The sequence below is a fragment of the Notothenia rossii genome (genome assembly GCF_949606895.1).
Source record: "Notothenia rossii genome assembly, chromosome: 7".
NCBI classification, from domain to species: domain Eukaryota; kingdom Metazoa; phylum Chordata; class Actinopteri; order Perciformes; family Nototheniidae; genus Notothenia; species Notothenia rossii.
In genome coordinates, this window is record NC_136905.1 from 85,273,007 (window position 1) to 85,286,805 (window position 13,799).

Genomic DNA, 13,799 nt, shown 5'->3' on the forward strand with positions numbered 1-13,799 from the left:
GAGAGAATCTCAGAGGGGACACATGTTGATGTAGAAGAGACATGGAGAAGAGGGGACACATGTTGATGTAGAAGAGACATGAAGAAAAGGGGACACATGTTGATGTAGAAGAGACATGGAGAAGAGGGGACACATGTTGATGTAGAAGAGACATGAAGAAAAGGGGACACATGTTGATGTAGAAGAGACATGGAGAAAAGGGGACACATGTTGATGTAGAAGAGACATGGAGGAGAGGGGACACATGTTGATGTAGAAGAGACATGAAGAAGAGGGGACACATGTTGATGTAGAAGAGACATGGAGAAAAGGGGACACATGTTGATGTAGAAGAGACATGGAGGAGAGGGGACACATGTTGATGTAGAAGAGACATGAAGAAAAGGGGACACATGTTGATGTAGAAGAGACATGGAGAAAAGGGGACACATGTTGATGTAGAAGAGACATGGAGGAGAGGGGACACATGTTGATGTAGAAGAGACATGAAGAAGAGGGGACACATGTTGATGTAGAAGAGACATGGAGAAAAGGGGACACATGTTGATGTAGAAGAGACATGAAGAAGAGAGGACACATGTTGATGTAGAAGAGACATGGAGAAGAGGGGACACATGTTGATGTAGAAGAGACATGAAGAAAAGGGGACACATGTTGATGTAGAAGAGACATGGAGAAAAGGGGACACATGTTGATGTAGAAGAGACATGGAGGAGAGGGGACACATGTTGATGTAGAAGAGACATGAAGAAGAGGGGACACATGTTGATGTAGAAGAGACATGGAGAAAAGGGGACACATGTTGATGTAGAAGAGACATGAAGAAGAGAGGACACATGTTGATGTAGAAGAGACATGGAGAAGAGGGGACACATGTTGATGTAGAAGAGACATGAAGAAGAGGGGACACATGTTGATGTAGAAGAGACATGAAGAAAAGGGGACACATGTTGATGTAGAAGAGACATGAAGAAAAGGGGACACATGTTGATGTAGAAGAGACATGGAGGAGAGGGGACACATGTTGATGTAGAAGAGACATGAAGAAGAGGGGACACATGTTGATGTAGAAGAGACATGAAGAAAAGGGGACACATGTTGATGTAGAAGAGACATGGAGGAGAGGGGACACATGTTGATGTAGAAGAGACATGAAGAAAAGGGGACACATGTTGATGTAGGAGAGACATGAAGAAGAGGGGACACATGTTGATGTAGAAGAGACATGGAGAAGAGGGGACACATGTTGATGTAGAAGAGACATGAAGAAAAGGGGACACATGTTGATGTAGAAGAGACATGAAGAAAAGGGGACACATGTTGATGTAGGAGAGACATGAAGAAGAGGGGACACATGTTGATGTAGAAGAGACATGGAGAAGAGGGGACACATGTTGATGTAGAAGAGACATGAAGAAAAGGGGACACATGTTGATGTAGAAGAGACATGAAGAAAAGGGGACACATGTTGATGTAGAAGAGACATGGAGGAGAGGGGACACATGTGGATGTAGGAGAGACATGAAGAAGAGGGGACACATGTTGATGTAGAAGAGACATGAAGAAAAGGGGACACATGTTGATGTAGAAGAGACATGGAGGAGAGGGGACACATGTAGATGTAGCAGAGACATGAAGAAGAGGGGACACATGTTGATGTAGGAGAGACATGAAGAAGAGGGGACACATGTTGATGTAGAAGAGACATGGAGGAGAGGGGACACATGTAGATGTAGCAGAGACATGAAGAAGAGGGGACATGGAGAAGAGGGGACACATGTTGATGGCAGGTTCAAAGCAGGTAGTTGGATGTCTCGTCCTCTCACCGTGAGAGTCTGAGCTGATGTCTTCTCGTCCTCGCTGACCGTCAGCAGCATGGTGGCGTGTTTGGCCTTCACTGCCAGCATCTTACTCTTAGAGTTCAGAGAGGCGATCTGCTCCTGGTAGCCCTTGATCTTCTGAGCCAGCTCCTGCTCACAGAGACAAAAGACACATGTTCAGGGAGGAGGACATCTCAGCAAGGCAGAGGAAACACGTCAGGACATTCAGTCATCAGTGAGACACTCAGAGGAAGTCAGGAGGACACTGAAGACATGTTTCTGTTTATATGAATTTCCTCTTGACTTAAACACATGTAAGCGTCACTCTTCATCTGCTTGTTGGTATTAAACTGTTGACGTGTCCTCCCTCCCCTCCTCTCCCCCCTCCCCCCCCCCCCCCCCTCCCCTCCCCCCTCCCCCCCCCCCTCCCCTCCTGCACGTACGCGTTGTGTCAGGTGAGTGTAACAAAGGGCTGCAGTCCTCGTGGTGCAGGGTCTGACTCTGAGAACTGTCCTGGCTGGTTTGTGTTAGTGTATTACAGGTTGATACCTCGTGGTGCAGGATCTGAGCCTGCAGCTCCTGGATGTTGTTGGTGGGGATGGGTCGGTCCTGGATGACCCGGTGAGCTTCCTCTATCAGAGCCTGCAGGTCCTTCACTTCCTGTTCGTACTGCTCAGACTGCACCACCGCCTCCTGCAGAGCAAACAGAAAATCACATCTGCAGAGAACTGCTGCTTCAACCCTAACACAGAGAACACTCAGATGATATGCAGAAAGCCCCATGGGTCCTTCAGATCCAGTGGCGAGCCGTCAGGGCCCTCTAGGCCTTCTCTGAGGGCCCTCTACGCCCTCTCTGAGGGCCCTCTAGGCCTTCTCTGAGGGCCCTCTACGCCCTCTCTGAGGGCCCTCTAGGCCTTCTCTGAGGGCCCTCTACGCCCTCTCTGAGGGCCCTCTAGGCCCTCTCTGAGGGCCTTCTCTGAGGGCCCTCTACGCCCTCTCTGAGGGCCCTCTAGGCCTTCTCTGAGGGCCTTCTCTGAGGGCCCTCTCTGAGGCCCCTCTAGGCCTTCTCTGAGGGCCTTCTCTCAGGGCCCTCTAGGCTCTAGGCCTTCTCTCAGGGCCCTCTAGGCCTTCTCTGAGGGCCTTCTCTGAGGGCCCTCTAGGCCTTCTCTGAGGGGCTAAGATATTCTAAAAAATAATATTTGAAAAATTATTTTTTTGTTACATTTTTCATTAGTTTTACCAAAATAACTTGATTTAATTGTATTTAAAATAACATTTCCAAAGAAATAAATCCTTTGAATCTGCCTGTTCAGTTTCTGTTGGAATGTGAAGGGTTAAATGGTCTCTGTGAGTTATGTGAAGACGGGAGAGCTTGTTAGTCCCTCTCTACATTCACAGAGGGCCCGCTACTCAATGAGAGAGTAATGTCAAATGACAGTACAATTGACCAATCATATCTTCCCTCTAAATGGGCGGGCTTTATTTTCGCAGACTTTATGACAAGTTCCGCCCGCTGTGAGGTCTATGCAGGTGGTGCAGTGACGCGTCCTGAAACCAGGAAGTAAGCTGCTTGTTCCCTCCACAGAAAGCAGTGGGACCTCTCCAGAGGGTTTTGGAGAATAGCTGGAAATAAGGTCTGTGGAACAAACCTGTTTGATTAATGCACGTTTTGTTCAGCCGGATAATATCCACATGTCTACCCTACTTTTATTATTTTCAAATCATCATAAATGTAATCGATAGATTTATGATCGATAGATTTATGATTAGCATAAGTTTGTTCATGATGGCTCAATTCAGTGATAGTGATGACATCGTTGCGAAATTATTAACCGAGTCATTTTCAAGATTGAGTTCCAATGATAAACTGGAGGGACGACGGATCAGCTGAATGACCCCCAAGTGCTTCATCCAGAAGGACAGGAGGACTTTCTGTTTCAGTGATTTGATCATCTAAGGTAGGCCTGAGTCGTAATAACTCTTCTTTTTTCTTTTTCTTTTCGAGGGAAGGGGGGGGGGGGAGGGTCAGAGGGCCTAGGTATAAAAGTCACGGCTCGCCACTGATCAGATCAAGCTAAGTCTTCTGTTCTCATCCTAAAGAGTTGCTGCACCTGCAGGATGTTGCACTGCTGGATGGCGACGTGCTGCAGCTGGCTGGCCTCCTGCTGCAGCCTCAGTGCTGTACGGCAGATGTTCAGGGAGGGCATCACTTCCTCCGGGACCCTCAGAGCGCTCTGACACATCTGCACCGCCACCACCTGCTGCTTCAGACCCTCCATGTCCGCCAGCAGCCGCTGCAGGGACACATTACACCAGGTTAAAAACTAGGCATTAACCATTACAGACATGGTGTTAACGAGCATTAACCATTACAGACATGATGTTAACGAGCATTAACCATTACAGACATGATGTTAACGAGCATTAACCATTACAGACATGGTGTTAACGAGCATTAACCATTACAGACATGATGTTAACGAGCATTAACCATTACAGACATGATGTTAACGAGCATTAACCATTACAGACATGGTGTTAACGAGCATTAACCATTACAGACATGGTGTTAACGAGCATTAACCATTACAGACATGATGTTAACGAGCATTAACCATTACAGACATGATGTTAACGAGCATTAACCATTACAGACATGATGTTAACGAGCATTAACCATTACAGACATGGTGTTAACGAGCATTAACCATTACAGACATGATGTTAACGAGCATTAACCATTACAGACATGATGTTAACGAGCATTAACCATTACAGACATGATGTTAACGAGCATTAACCATTACAGACATGATGTTAACGAGCATTAACCATTACAGACATGATGTTAACGAGCATTAACCATTACAGACATGATGTTAACGAGCATTAACCATTACAGACATGATGTTAACGAGCATTAACCATTACAGACATGATGTTAACGAGCATTAACCATTACAGACATGATGTTAACGAGCATTAACCATTACAGACATGATGTTAACGAGCATTAACCATTACAGACATGGTGTTAACGAGCATTAACCATTACAGACATGACGTTAACGAGCATTAACCATTACAGACATGATGTTAACGAGCATTCACCATTACAGACATGATGTTAACGAGCATTCACCATTACAGACATGATGTTAACGAGCATTCACCATTACAGACATGATGTTAACGAGCATTCACCATTACAGACATGATGTTAACGAGCATTCACCATTACAGACATGATGTTAACGAGCATTAACCATTAGATGATGTTAACGAGCATTAACCATTACAGACATGATGTTAACGAGCATTCACCATTACAGACATGATGTTAACGAGCATTAACCATTAGATGATGTTAACGAGCATTAACCATTACAGACATGATGTTAACGAGCATTAACCATTAGATGATGTTAACGAGCATTAACCATTAGATGGTGTTAACGAGCATTAACCATTACAGACATGATGTTAACGAGCATTAACCATTAGATGGTGTTAACGAGCATTAACCATTACAGACATGATGTTAACGAGCATTAACCATTAAAGACATGATGTTAACGAGCATTAACCATTAAAGACATGATGTCAACGAGCATTAACCATTAGATGGTGTTAACGAGCATTAACCATTACAGACATGATGTTAACGAGCATTAACCATTAAAGACATGATGTTAACGAGCATTAACCATTAGATGATGTTAACGAGCATTAACCATTAGATGGTGTTAACGAGCATTAACCATTACAGACATGATGTTAACGAGCATTAACCATTAAAGACATGATGTTAACGAGCATTAACCATTAGATGATGTTAACGAGCATTAACCATTAGATGGTGTTAACGAGCATTAACCATTACAGACATGATGTTAACGAGCATTAACCATTAGATGGTGTTAACGAGCATTAACCATTACAGACATGATGTTAACGAGCATTAACCATTAAAGACATGATGTTAACGAGCATTAACCATTAAAGACATGATGTCAACGAGCATTAACCATTAGATGGTGTTAACGAGCATTAACCATTACAGACATGATGTTAACGAGCATTAACCATTAAAGACATGATGTTAACGAGCATTAACCATTAGATGATGTTAACGAGCATTAACCATTAGATGGTGTTAACGAGCATTAACCATTACAGACATGATGTTAACGAGCATTAACCATTAAAGACATGATGTTAACGAGCATTAACCATTAGATGATGTTAACGAGCATTAACCATTACAGACATGATGTTAAGGAGCATTAACCATTAGATGGTGTTAACGAGCATTAACCATTAGATGGTGTTAACGAGCATTAACCATTAGATGATGTTAACGAGCATTAACCATTAGATGGTGTTAACGAGCATTAACCATTAGATGATGTTAACGAGCATTAACCATTAGATGGTGTTAACGAGCATTAATCATTAGATGATGTTAACGAGCATTAATCATTAGATGATGTTAACGAGCATTAACCATTAGATGATGTTAACGAGCATTAACCATTAGATGGTGTTAACGAGCATTAATCATTAGATGATGTTAACGAGCATTAATCATTAGATGATGTTAACGAGCATTAACCATTAGATGGTGTTAAGGAGCATTAACCATTAGATGATGTTAACGAGCATTAACCATTAGATGATGTTAACGAGCATTAATCATTAGATGATGTTAAGGAGCATTAACCATTAGATGGTGTTAACGAGCATTAACCATTAGATGGTGTTAACGAGCATTAACCATTAGATGGTGTTAAGGAGCATTAACCATTAGATGGTGTTAACGAGCATTAACCATTAGATGGTGTTAACGAGCATTAACCATTAGATGATGTTAAGGAGCATTAACCATTAGATGGTGTTAACGAGCATTAACCATTAGATGGTGTTAAGGAGCATTAACCATTAGATGGTGTTAACGAGCATTAACCATTAGATGGTGTTAACGAGCATTAACCATTAGATGGTGTTAACGAGCATTAATCATTAGATGATGTTAAGGAGCATTAACCATTAGATTATGTTAACGAGCATTAACCATTAGATTATGTTAACGAGCATTAACCATTAGATGATGTTAACGAGCATTAACCATTAGATGATGTTAAGGAGCATTAACCATTAGATGATGTTAAGGAGCATTAATCATTAGATGATGTTAACGAGCATTAACCATTAGATGATGTTAAGGAGCATTAACCATTAGATGATGTTAAGGAGCATTAACCATTAGATGATGTTAACGAGCATTAACCATTAGATGGTGTTAACGAGCATTAACCATGAGATGATGTTAACGAGCATTAACCATTAGATGGTGTTAACGAGCATTAACCATTAGATGATGTTAACGAGCATTAACCATTAGATGATGTTAACGAGCATTAACCATTAGATGGTGTTAACGAGCATTAACCATTAGATGATGTTAACGAGCATTAACCATTAGATGGTGTTAAGGAGCATTAACCATTAGATGGTGTTAACGAGCATTAACCATTAGATGGTGTTAACGAGCATTAACCATGAGATGATGTTAACGAGCATTAACCATTAGATGGTGTTAACGAGCATTAACCATTAGATGATGTTAAGGAGCATTAACCATTAGATGGTGTTAACGAGCATTAACCATGAGATGATGTTAACAAGCATTAACCATTAGATGGTGTTAACGAGCGTTAACCATTAGATGATGTTAATGAGCATTAACCATTAGATGATGTTAACGAGCATTAACCATTAGATGGTGTTAACGAGCATTAACCATTAGATGGTGTTAACGAGCGTTAACCATTAGATGATGTTAAGGAGCATTAACCATTAGATGATGTTAACGAGCATTAACCATTAGATGATGTTAAGGAGCATTAACCATTAGATGATGTTAACGAGCATTAACCATTAGATGATGTTAAGGAGCATTAACCATTAGATGATGTTAACGAGCATTAACCATTAGATGATGTTAAGGAGCATTAACCATTAGATGATGTTAACGAGCGTTAACCATTAGATGATGTTAAGGAGCATTAACCATTAGATGATGTTAACGAGCATTAACCATTAGATGATGTTAAGGAGCGTTAACCATTAGATGATGTTAACGAGCATTAACCATTAGATGATGTTAACGAGCATTAACCATTAGATGATGTTAAGGAGCATTAATCATTAGATGATGTTAACGAGCATTAACCATTAGATGATGTTAACGAGCATTAACCATTAGATGATGTTAACGAGCATTAACCATTAGATGGTGTTAACGAGCATTAACCATTAGATGATGTTAACGAGCATTAACCATTAGATGATGTTAACGAGCATTAACCATTAGATTATGTTAACGAGCGTTAACCATTAGATGATGTTAACGAGCGTTAACCATTAGATCATGTTAACGAGCATTAACCATTAGATGATGTTAACGAGCATTAACCATTAGATGATGTTAACGAGCATTAACCATTAGATGGTGTTAACGAGCATTAACCATTAGATGGTTTTAACGAGCATTAATCATTAGATGATGTTAACGAGCATTAACCATTAGATGATGTTAACGAGCATTAACCATTAGATGATGTTAACGAGCATTAACCATTAGATGATGTTAACGAGCATTAACCATTAGATGGTGTTAACGAGCATTAACCATTAGATGGTTTTAACGAGCATTAACCATTAGATGATGTTAACGAGCATTAACCATTAGATGATGTTAACGAGCATTAACCATTAGATGATGTTAACGAGCATTAACCATTAGATGATGTTAACGAGCATTAATCATTAGATGATGTTAAGGAGCAGCGTTACCTGTCTCTGAGCCAGCTGCTCCTTCAGGCTCTGCCTCCCTAGCTCTGGGGAGGTGATGGTGGCCTGCACCGTCTCCAGAGCCGCCTGCAGGGCCTTCACCTCCGTCTCCAGGGCCTCCATACTCTGAGCACAGCACACACACATCATATCAGCAAGGTGTGTGAGACACTGCTGCATGCTTCTACCTGTAGAGTCACTTTCTGTTATGTGTTGAAGCTATATAAATAAAGTTTGATGGATTAATAATAAGTGTACCTTGTTATTAATAATAGTGTGTGTGTGTGTGTGTGTGTGTGTGTGTGTGTGTGTGTGTGTGTGTGTGTGTGTGTGTGTGTGTGTGTGTGTGTGTGTGTACCTTGTTATTAATAATAGTGTGTGTGTGTGTGTGTACCTTGTTATTAATAATAGTGTGTGTGTGTGTGTGTGTGTGTGTGTGTGTGTTTGTGTGTGTGTGTGTGTGTGTGTGTACCTTGTTATTAATAACAGTGTGTGTGTACCTTGTCCGCGTCCTGCAGGCTCTCCAGCCGGCCCCTCATGCTCTGCTGCAGCTCCTCACTGAGTCGACTCAGATCACACACCTGCTGACTCAGAGCCTCCACCTGCAGGACCTCCGACAGCAGCTCCACCTGAGAAGCAATGAGCCAAGGGGTCATTCTCTGATTAACACAGCTGATTTAATAGTTGCTCGTTACACACCTTCTCAGCCATGGACTCCACGTCTCCGTGCAGCTCCCGGGACTCTCGAAGCACCGTCTGAGGTGGGGACAAGATAAGAAAATGTGAATAAAAAAAGATTACATTCAACTTCATAAAAAATGTAATATGTGTATTCTTCTCACCTGGTACATGCGGATCTGCTCCTGCAGGTGAACGGAGGAGTTCCAGATGATGTTGGCTCTCTCCAGACTTCTGGATTTCTCCGACCACCGCACGATGAAATCCAGCATCTCGTTGTATTCGTCCAGATAACACACAGCCTGAGGAGAGGAAACACAGAGGAAGAAGGGATGAATCACTACACGTTGTAAGAATAAGAGACGTGCCTTTTTGATCCAGTTGTGGATTCTTTGATTATTTTTCTGGATTCTTTTTTTGCCGAATTTTGACTTTTTTCTGTATTTTGACTTTCTTTCTAACAATTTTGCCTGGATTTTATCTTCTTTGTTCTAAGACATTTTGACTTTTAAAAGCACAGAAGAAGAAGGTACACATTCCTACACACTGTGATAAAACGTACCTTCTTGATCCAGTTGTGCCGGCAGTCGGCGAGTCTTGACGTCTGACGGTGGGTTTCTGACAGTTTGCTGATGTTGTCGCTCAGCTGTTTGGCCAGAAGGGGGTTCCTGCGCCCGAAATCCTGAACAGCTGATTCCAGATCAGAGAGGCAGCGCCCGCAGGAGTCCAGCTCCTCCACCACACTCTGAGGAAACATATTAATCATTCACTGTTTAACATCATTTAAAGAGAGTCCGACTGCAGGAGTCCAGATCCTTCTCAGAATCTTTGCTGATTTTACGAAAATCTGACTTTTTTCTAAGAATTTAATTTTTCTCTTAGAATTAATTGTTTTTCTAAGAATTTCATTTTTTTCTCAGAACTTCATTTTAGAAAGCGCATCAATAGATAGTGAGCCTTCAGTATCTCTCAGCCCTGCAGGACCCCGTTGACCCACCTTGACCTCTCCCTTGACCTCCTCCTCACCTTGACCTCCTCTTTACCTGACCTCCTCTTTACCTTGACCTCCTCCTCACCTTGACCTCCTCTTTACCTGACCTCCTCCTCACCTTGACCTCCTCTTTACCTGGCCTCCTCTTTACCGTGACCTCCTCTTTACCTTGACCTCCTGCTCACCTTAGCCTCCTCCTTGGCGTGCTCCACGTCTGGAGACTTGTCCTTCAGTTTAGCAGAGACAGCCTTCAGCCTCTCTGAGATGTCGTGGATTCTGCAGCTGAAATCCTCTTTTATCTCCCGAGTCTTCTGGATCTCTCTCTCCCTCGAAAGCACCTGGAGAACAAACACACACACACACACACACACACACACACACACACACACACACACACACACACACACACACACACACACACACACACACACACACACACACACACACACACACACACACACACACACACACACACACACACACACACACACACACACACACACACACACACACACACACACACACACACACACACACACACACACACACACACACACACCCAGTTAAACATGAATGTGTGTGTGAGGTGCAGAGGCTTCACATGTACAACAGCTGCTAATCTCAGGTTCCCGCTGGAGTTCAACGTAAACTTGAACTTTCTAAGAATTTAGACTTTTTTTCTCAGAAATGTTTTTTTTTTTTTCTGAATATGAACTTTCTTCTCAGAATTTCTTTTTTTCTGAATAAATTTCCACTTTTTTCTGACTTTAAACTTTTTTCTTAACATTTTAATTTTTTCAGAATTTTTCTCAGAATTTCATTTATATATGAATTTTGATTGTTTCTCAAAAAATTTACTTTTTCTAAGAAATGTAGACTTTTATTACCTGAATTTAGAATGTTGATATCAGAATTGCATTTTTTTCTGAATTTTGTTTCTGAATTTTGATTTCTTTCTCAGAGATCTTTTTTTTTCTGAATTTTGACTTTTTTATCTGAGTTTAATTGTTTTTGAACTTTTTACTTATATTTTTTCTTAATACTTTTTTATAAGAATTGCATTTGTTTCTGAATTTTGACTTTTTCTTAGAATATTGACTAAGAATTTCATTTATTTGACTTTTTTTCGAAGTATGTTGTCTGAATTTTGACTTGATATGAAATAAGGGAACGAGACATGCAGCAGGGAATGAGAACCTGTACCTGGTCCTCGATGGCCCCCAGAGCCAGGGAGACCTCTGCCAGCTGCATGGAGATCTCTGAGGGCAGGATGGTGTACAGATCCAGGTATTTACTCTGCTGCTGCTCCGCCAGCTTCTCCACGCTGTGGCGGAACGACATCACCTCCCCGTGCACCACCTGCAGAACCAACACTTTAAACACTCACACATATAAACTATACATCTGTATGTGTGTGTGTGTAATGGAGGGGTCGACGACACGCAACCAAAACAATAAGCAGCCGAAGGTTTTCAGTCAAAAGGATGTAATTTATTAACAACAAAGTATTGACTTAAATAGTCTCAAAATAACACATTTTTAAACAATATTTCGGCGGTATGTTTTCCTATATAAACTAAACTATACTTTGTTTGCAGTCCAATTTGCAACACTAATTTCTGTCAGCAATTTGCGGTCAAAAAACTTTTCCGCTCCCCGTCTCATCAGGTCTCAGAGCACCCCGGCTGTCCTCAATTACCTCACTTAAATACACACCGGAAGGTACACGGAAACAGATCATATTTACGATATAAAATAAACAATCACTTCATCAAAACATATTCACCACGGCAACACAAATCAACCCTCCATCACTAAATCACTTATCAGATTATGACTCGAAATAATAACCCTGACTTCATTGTGGCTCTAACAGTGTGTGTGTGTGTGTGTGTGTGTGTGTGTGTGTGTGTGTGTGTGTGTGTGTGTGTGTATGTGTGTGTGTGTATGTGTATGTGTGTGTGTGTGTGTGTGTGTGTGTGTGTGTGTGTGTATGTGTGTGTATGTGTGTGTGCGTGTGTGTGTGTGTGTGTGTGTGTGTGTGTGTGTGTGTGTGTGTGTGTGTGTGTGTGTGTGTGTGTGTGTGTGTGTGTGTGTGTGTGTGTGTGTGTGTGTGTGTGTGTGTGTGTGTGTGTGTGTGTGTGTGTGTGTGTGTGTGTGTGTGTGTGTGTGTACCTCCAGCTCCTGCAGCAGAGCCTCTATATCAGGTGTGGGGTTGAGCAGCAGCTCCCGGCTCTCTTGGATCCAGGACTTCACGACGCTCAGCTCCTTCTCCACCTCCTCCCGGTCCCTCAGCTCCTGAGAGGCCTGGGAGCGCTTCAGACGGGACTGAGCCAGCAGGCTGAGGGAGATAATACACATATCATATATATAACTTCATATGGTAGAAAGAGCTTCAGACGGGACTGAGTCAGCAGGCTGAGGGAGATAATACACATATCATATATATAACTTCATATGGTAGAAAGAGCTTCAGACGGGACTGAGTCAGCAGGCTGAGGGAGATAACACACATATCATATATATAACTTCATATGGTAGAAAGAGCTTCAGACGGGACTGAGCCAGCAGGCTGAGGGAGATAATACACATATCATATATATAACTTCATATGGTAGAAAGAGCTTCAGACGGGACTGAGCCAGCAGGCTGAGGGAGATAATACACATATCATATATATAACTTCATATGGTAGAAAGAGCTTCAGATGGGACTGAGCCAGCAGGCTGAGGGAGATAACACACATATCATATATATAACTTCATATGGTAGAAAGAGCTTCAGATGGGACTGAGCCAGCAGGCTGAGGGAGATAACACACATATCATATATATAACTTCATATGGTAGAAAGAGCTTCAGACGGGACTGAGTCAGCAGGCTGAGGGAGATAACACACATATCATATATATAACTTCATATGGTAGAAAGAGCTTCAGACGGGACTGAGTCAGCAGGCTGAGGGAGATAATACACATATCATATATATAACTTCATATGGTAGAAAGAGCTTCAGACGGGACTGAGCCAGCAGGCTGAGGGAGATAACACACATATCATATATATAACTTCATATGGTAGAAAGAGCTTCAGACGGGACTGAGCCAGCAGGCTGAGGGAGATAACACACATATCATATATATAACTTCATATGGTAGAAAGAGCTTCAGACGGGACTGAGTCAGCAGGCTGAGGGAGATAACACACATATCATATATATAACTTCATATGGTAGAAAGAGCTTCAGACGGGACTGAGTCAGCAGGCTGAGGGAGATAACACACATATCATATATATAACTTCATATGGTAGAAAGAGCTTCAGACGGGACTGAGTCAGCAGGCTGAGGGAGATAACACACATATCATATATATAACTTCATATGGTAGAAAGAGCTTCAGACGGGACTGAGTCAGCAGGCTGAGGGAGATAACACACATATCATATACTGTATAT

The 13,799-nt window shown here is 42.0% G+C and overlaps 1 protein-coding gene across 1 annotated transcript in view; it reads right to left on the reverse strand.

Moving 5' to 3' along the window:
* The window catches only part of syne1b (spectrin repeat containing, nuclear envelope 1b), a 165,932-nt gene that overhangs the window by 77,866 nt on the left and 74,267 nt on the right, over positions 1–13,799 (reverse strand). Inside the window, exons 47-57 of the mRNA XM_079692895.1 lie at positions 12,520–12,685; positions 11,548–11,703; positions 10,530–10,682; positions 9,916–10,098; positions 9,518–9,655; positions 9,375–9,431; positions 9,176–9,304; positions 8,679–8,801; positions 3,932–4,114; positions 2,370–2,513; positions 1,827–1,970 (exon numbers count right to left, since the gene is read on the reverse strand). Coding sequence (XP_079549021.1) covers positions 1,827–1,970; positions 2,370–2,513; positions 3,932–4,114; positions 8,679–8,801; positions 9,176–9,304; positions 9,375–9,431; positions 9,518–9,655; positions 9,916–10,098; positions 10,530–10,682; positions 11,548–11,703; positions 12,520–12,685 — 1,576 coding nt within the window. The remainder of the gene's footprint in view (positions 1–1,826; positions 1,971–2,369; positions 2,514–3,931; positions 4,115–8,678; positions 8,802–9,175; positions 9,305–9,374; positions 9,432–9,517; positions 9,656–9,915; positions 10,099–10,529; positions 10,683–11,547; positions 11,704–12,519; positions 12,686–13,799) is intronic.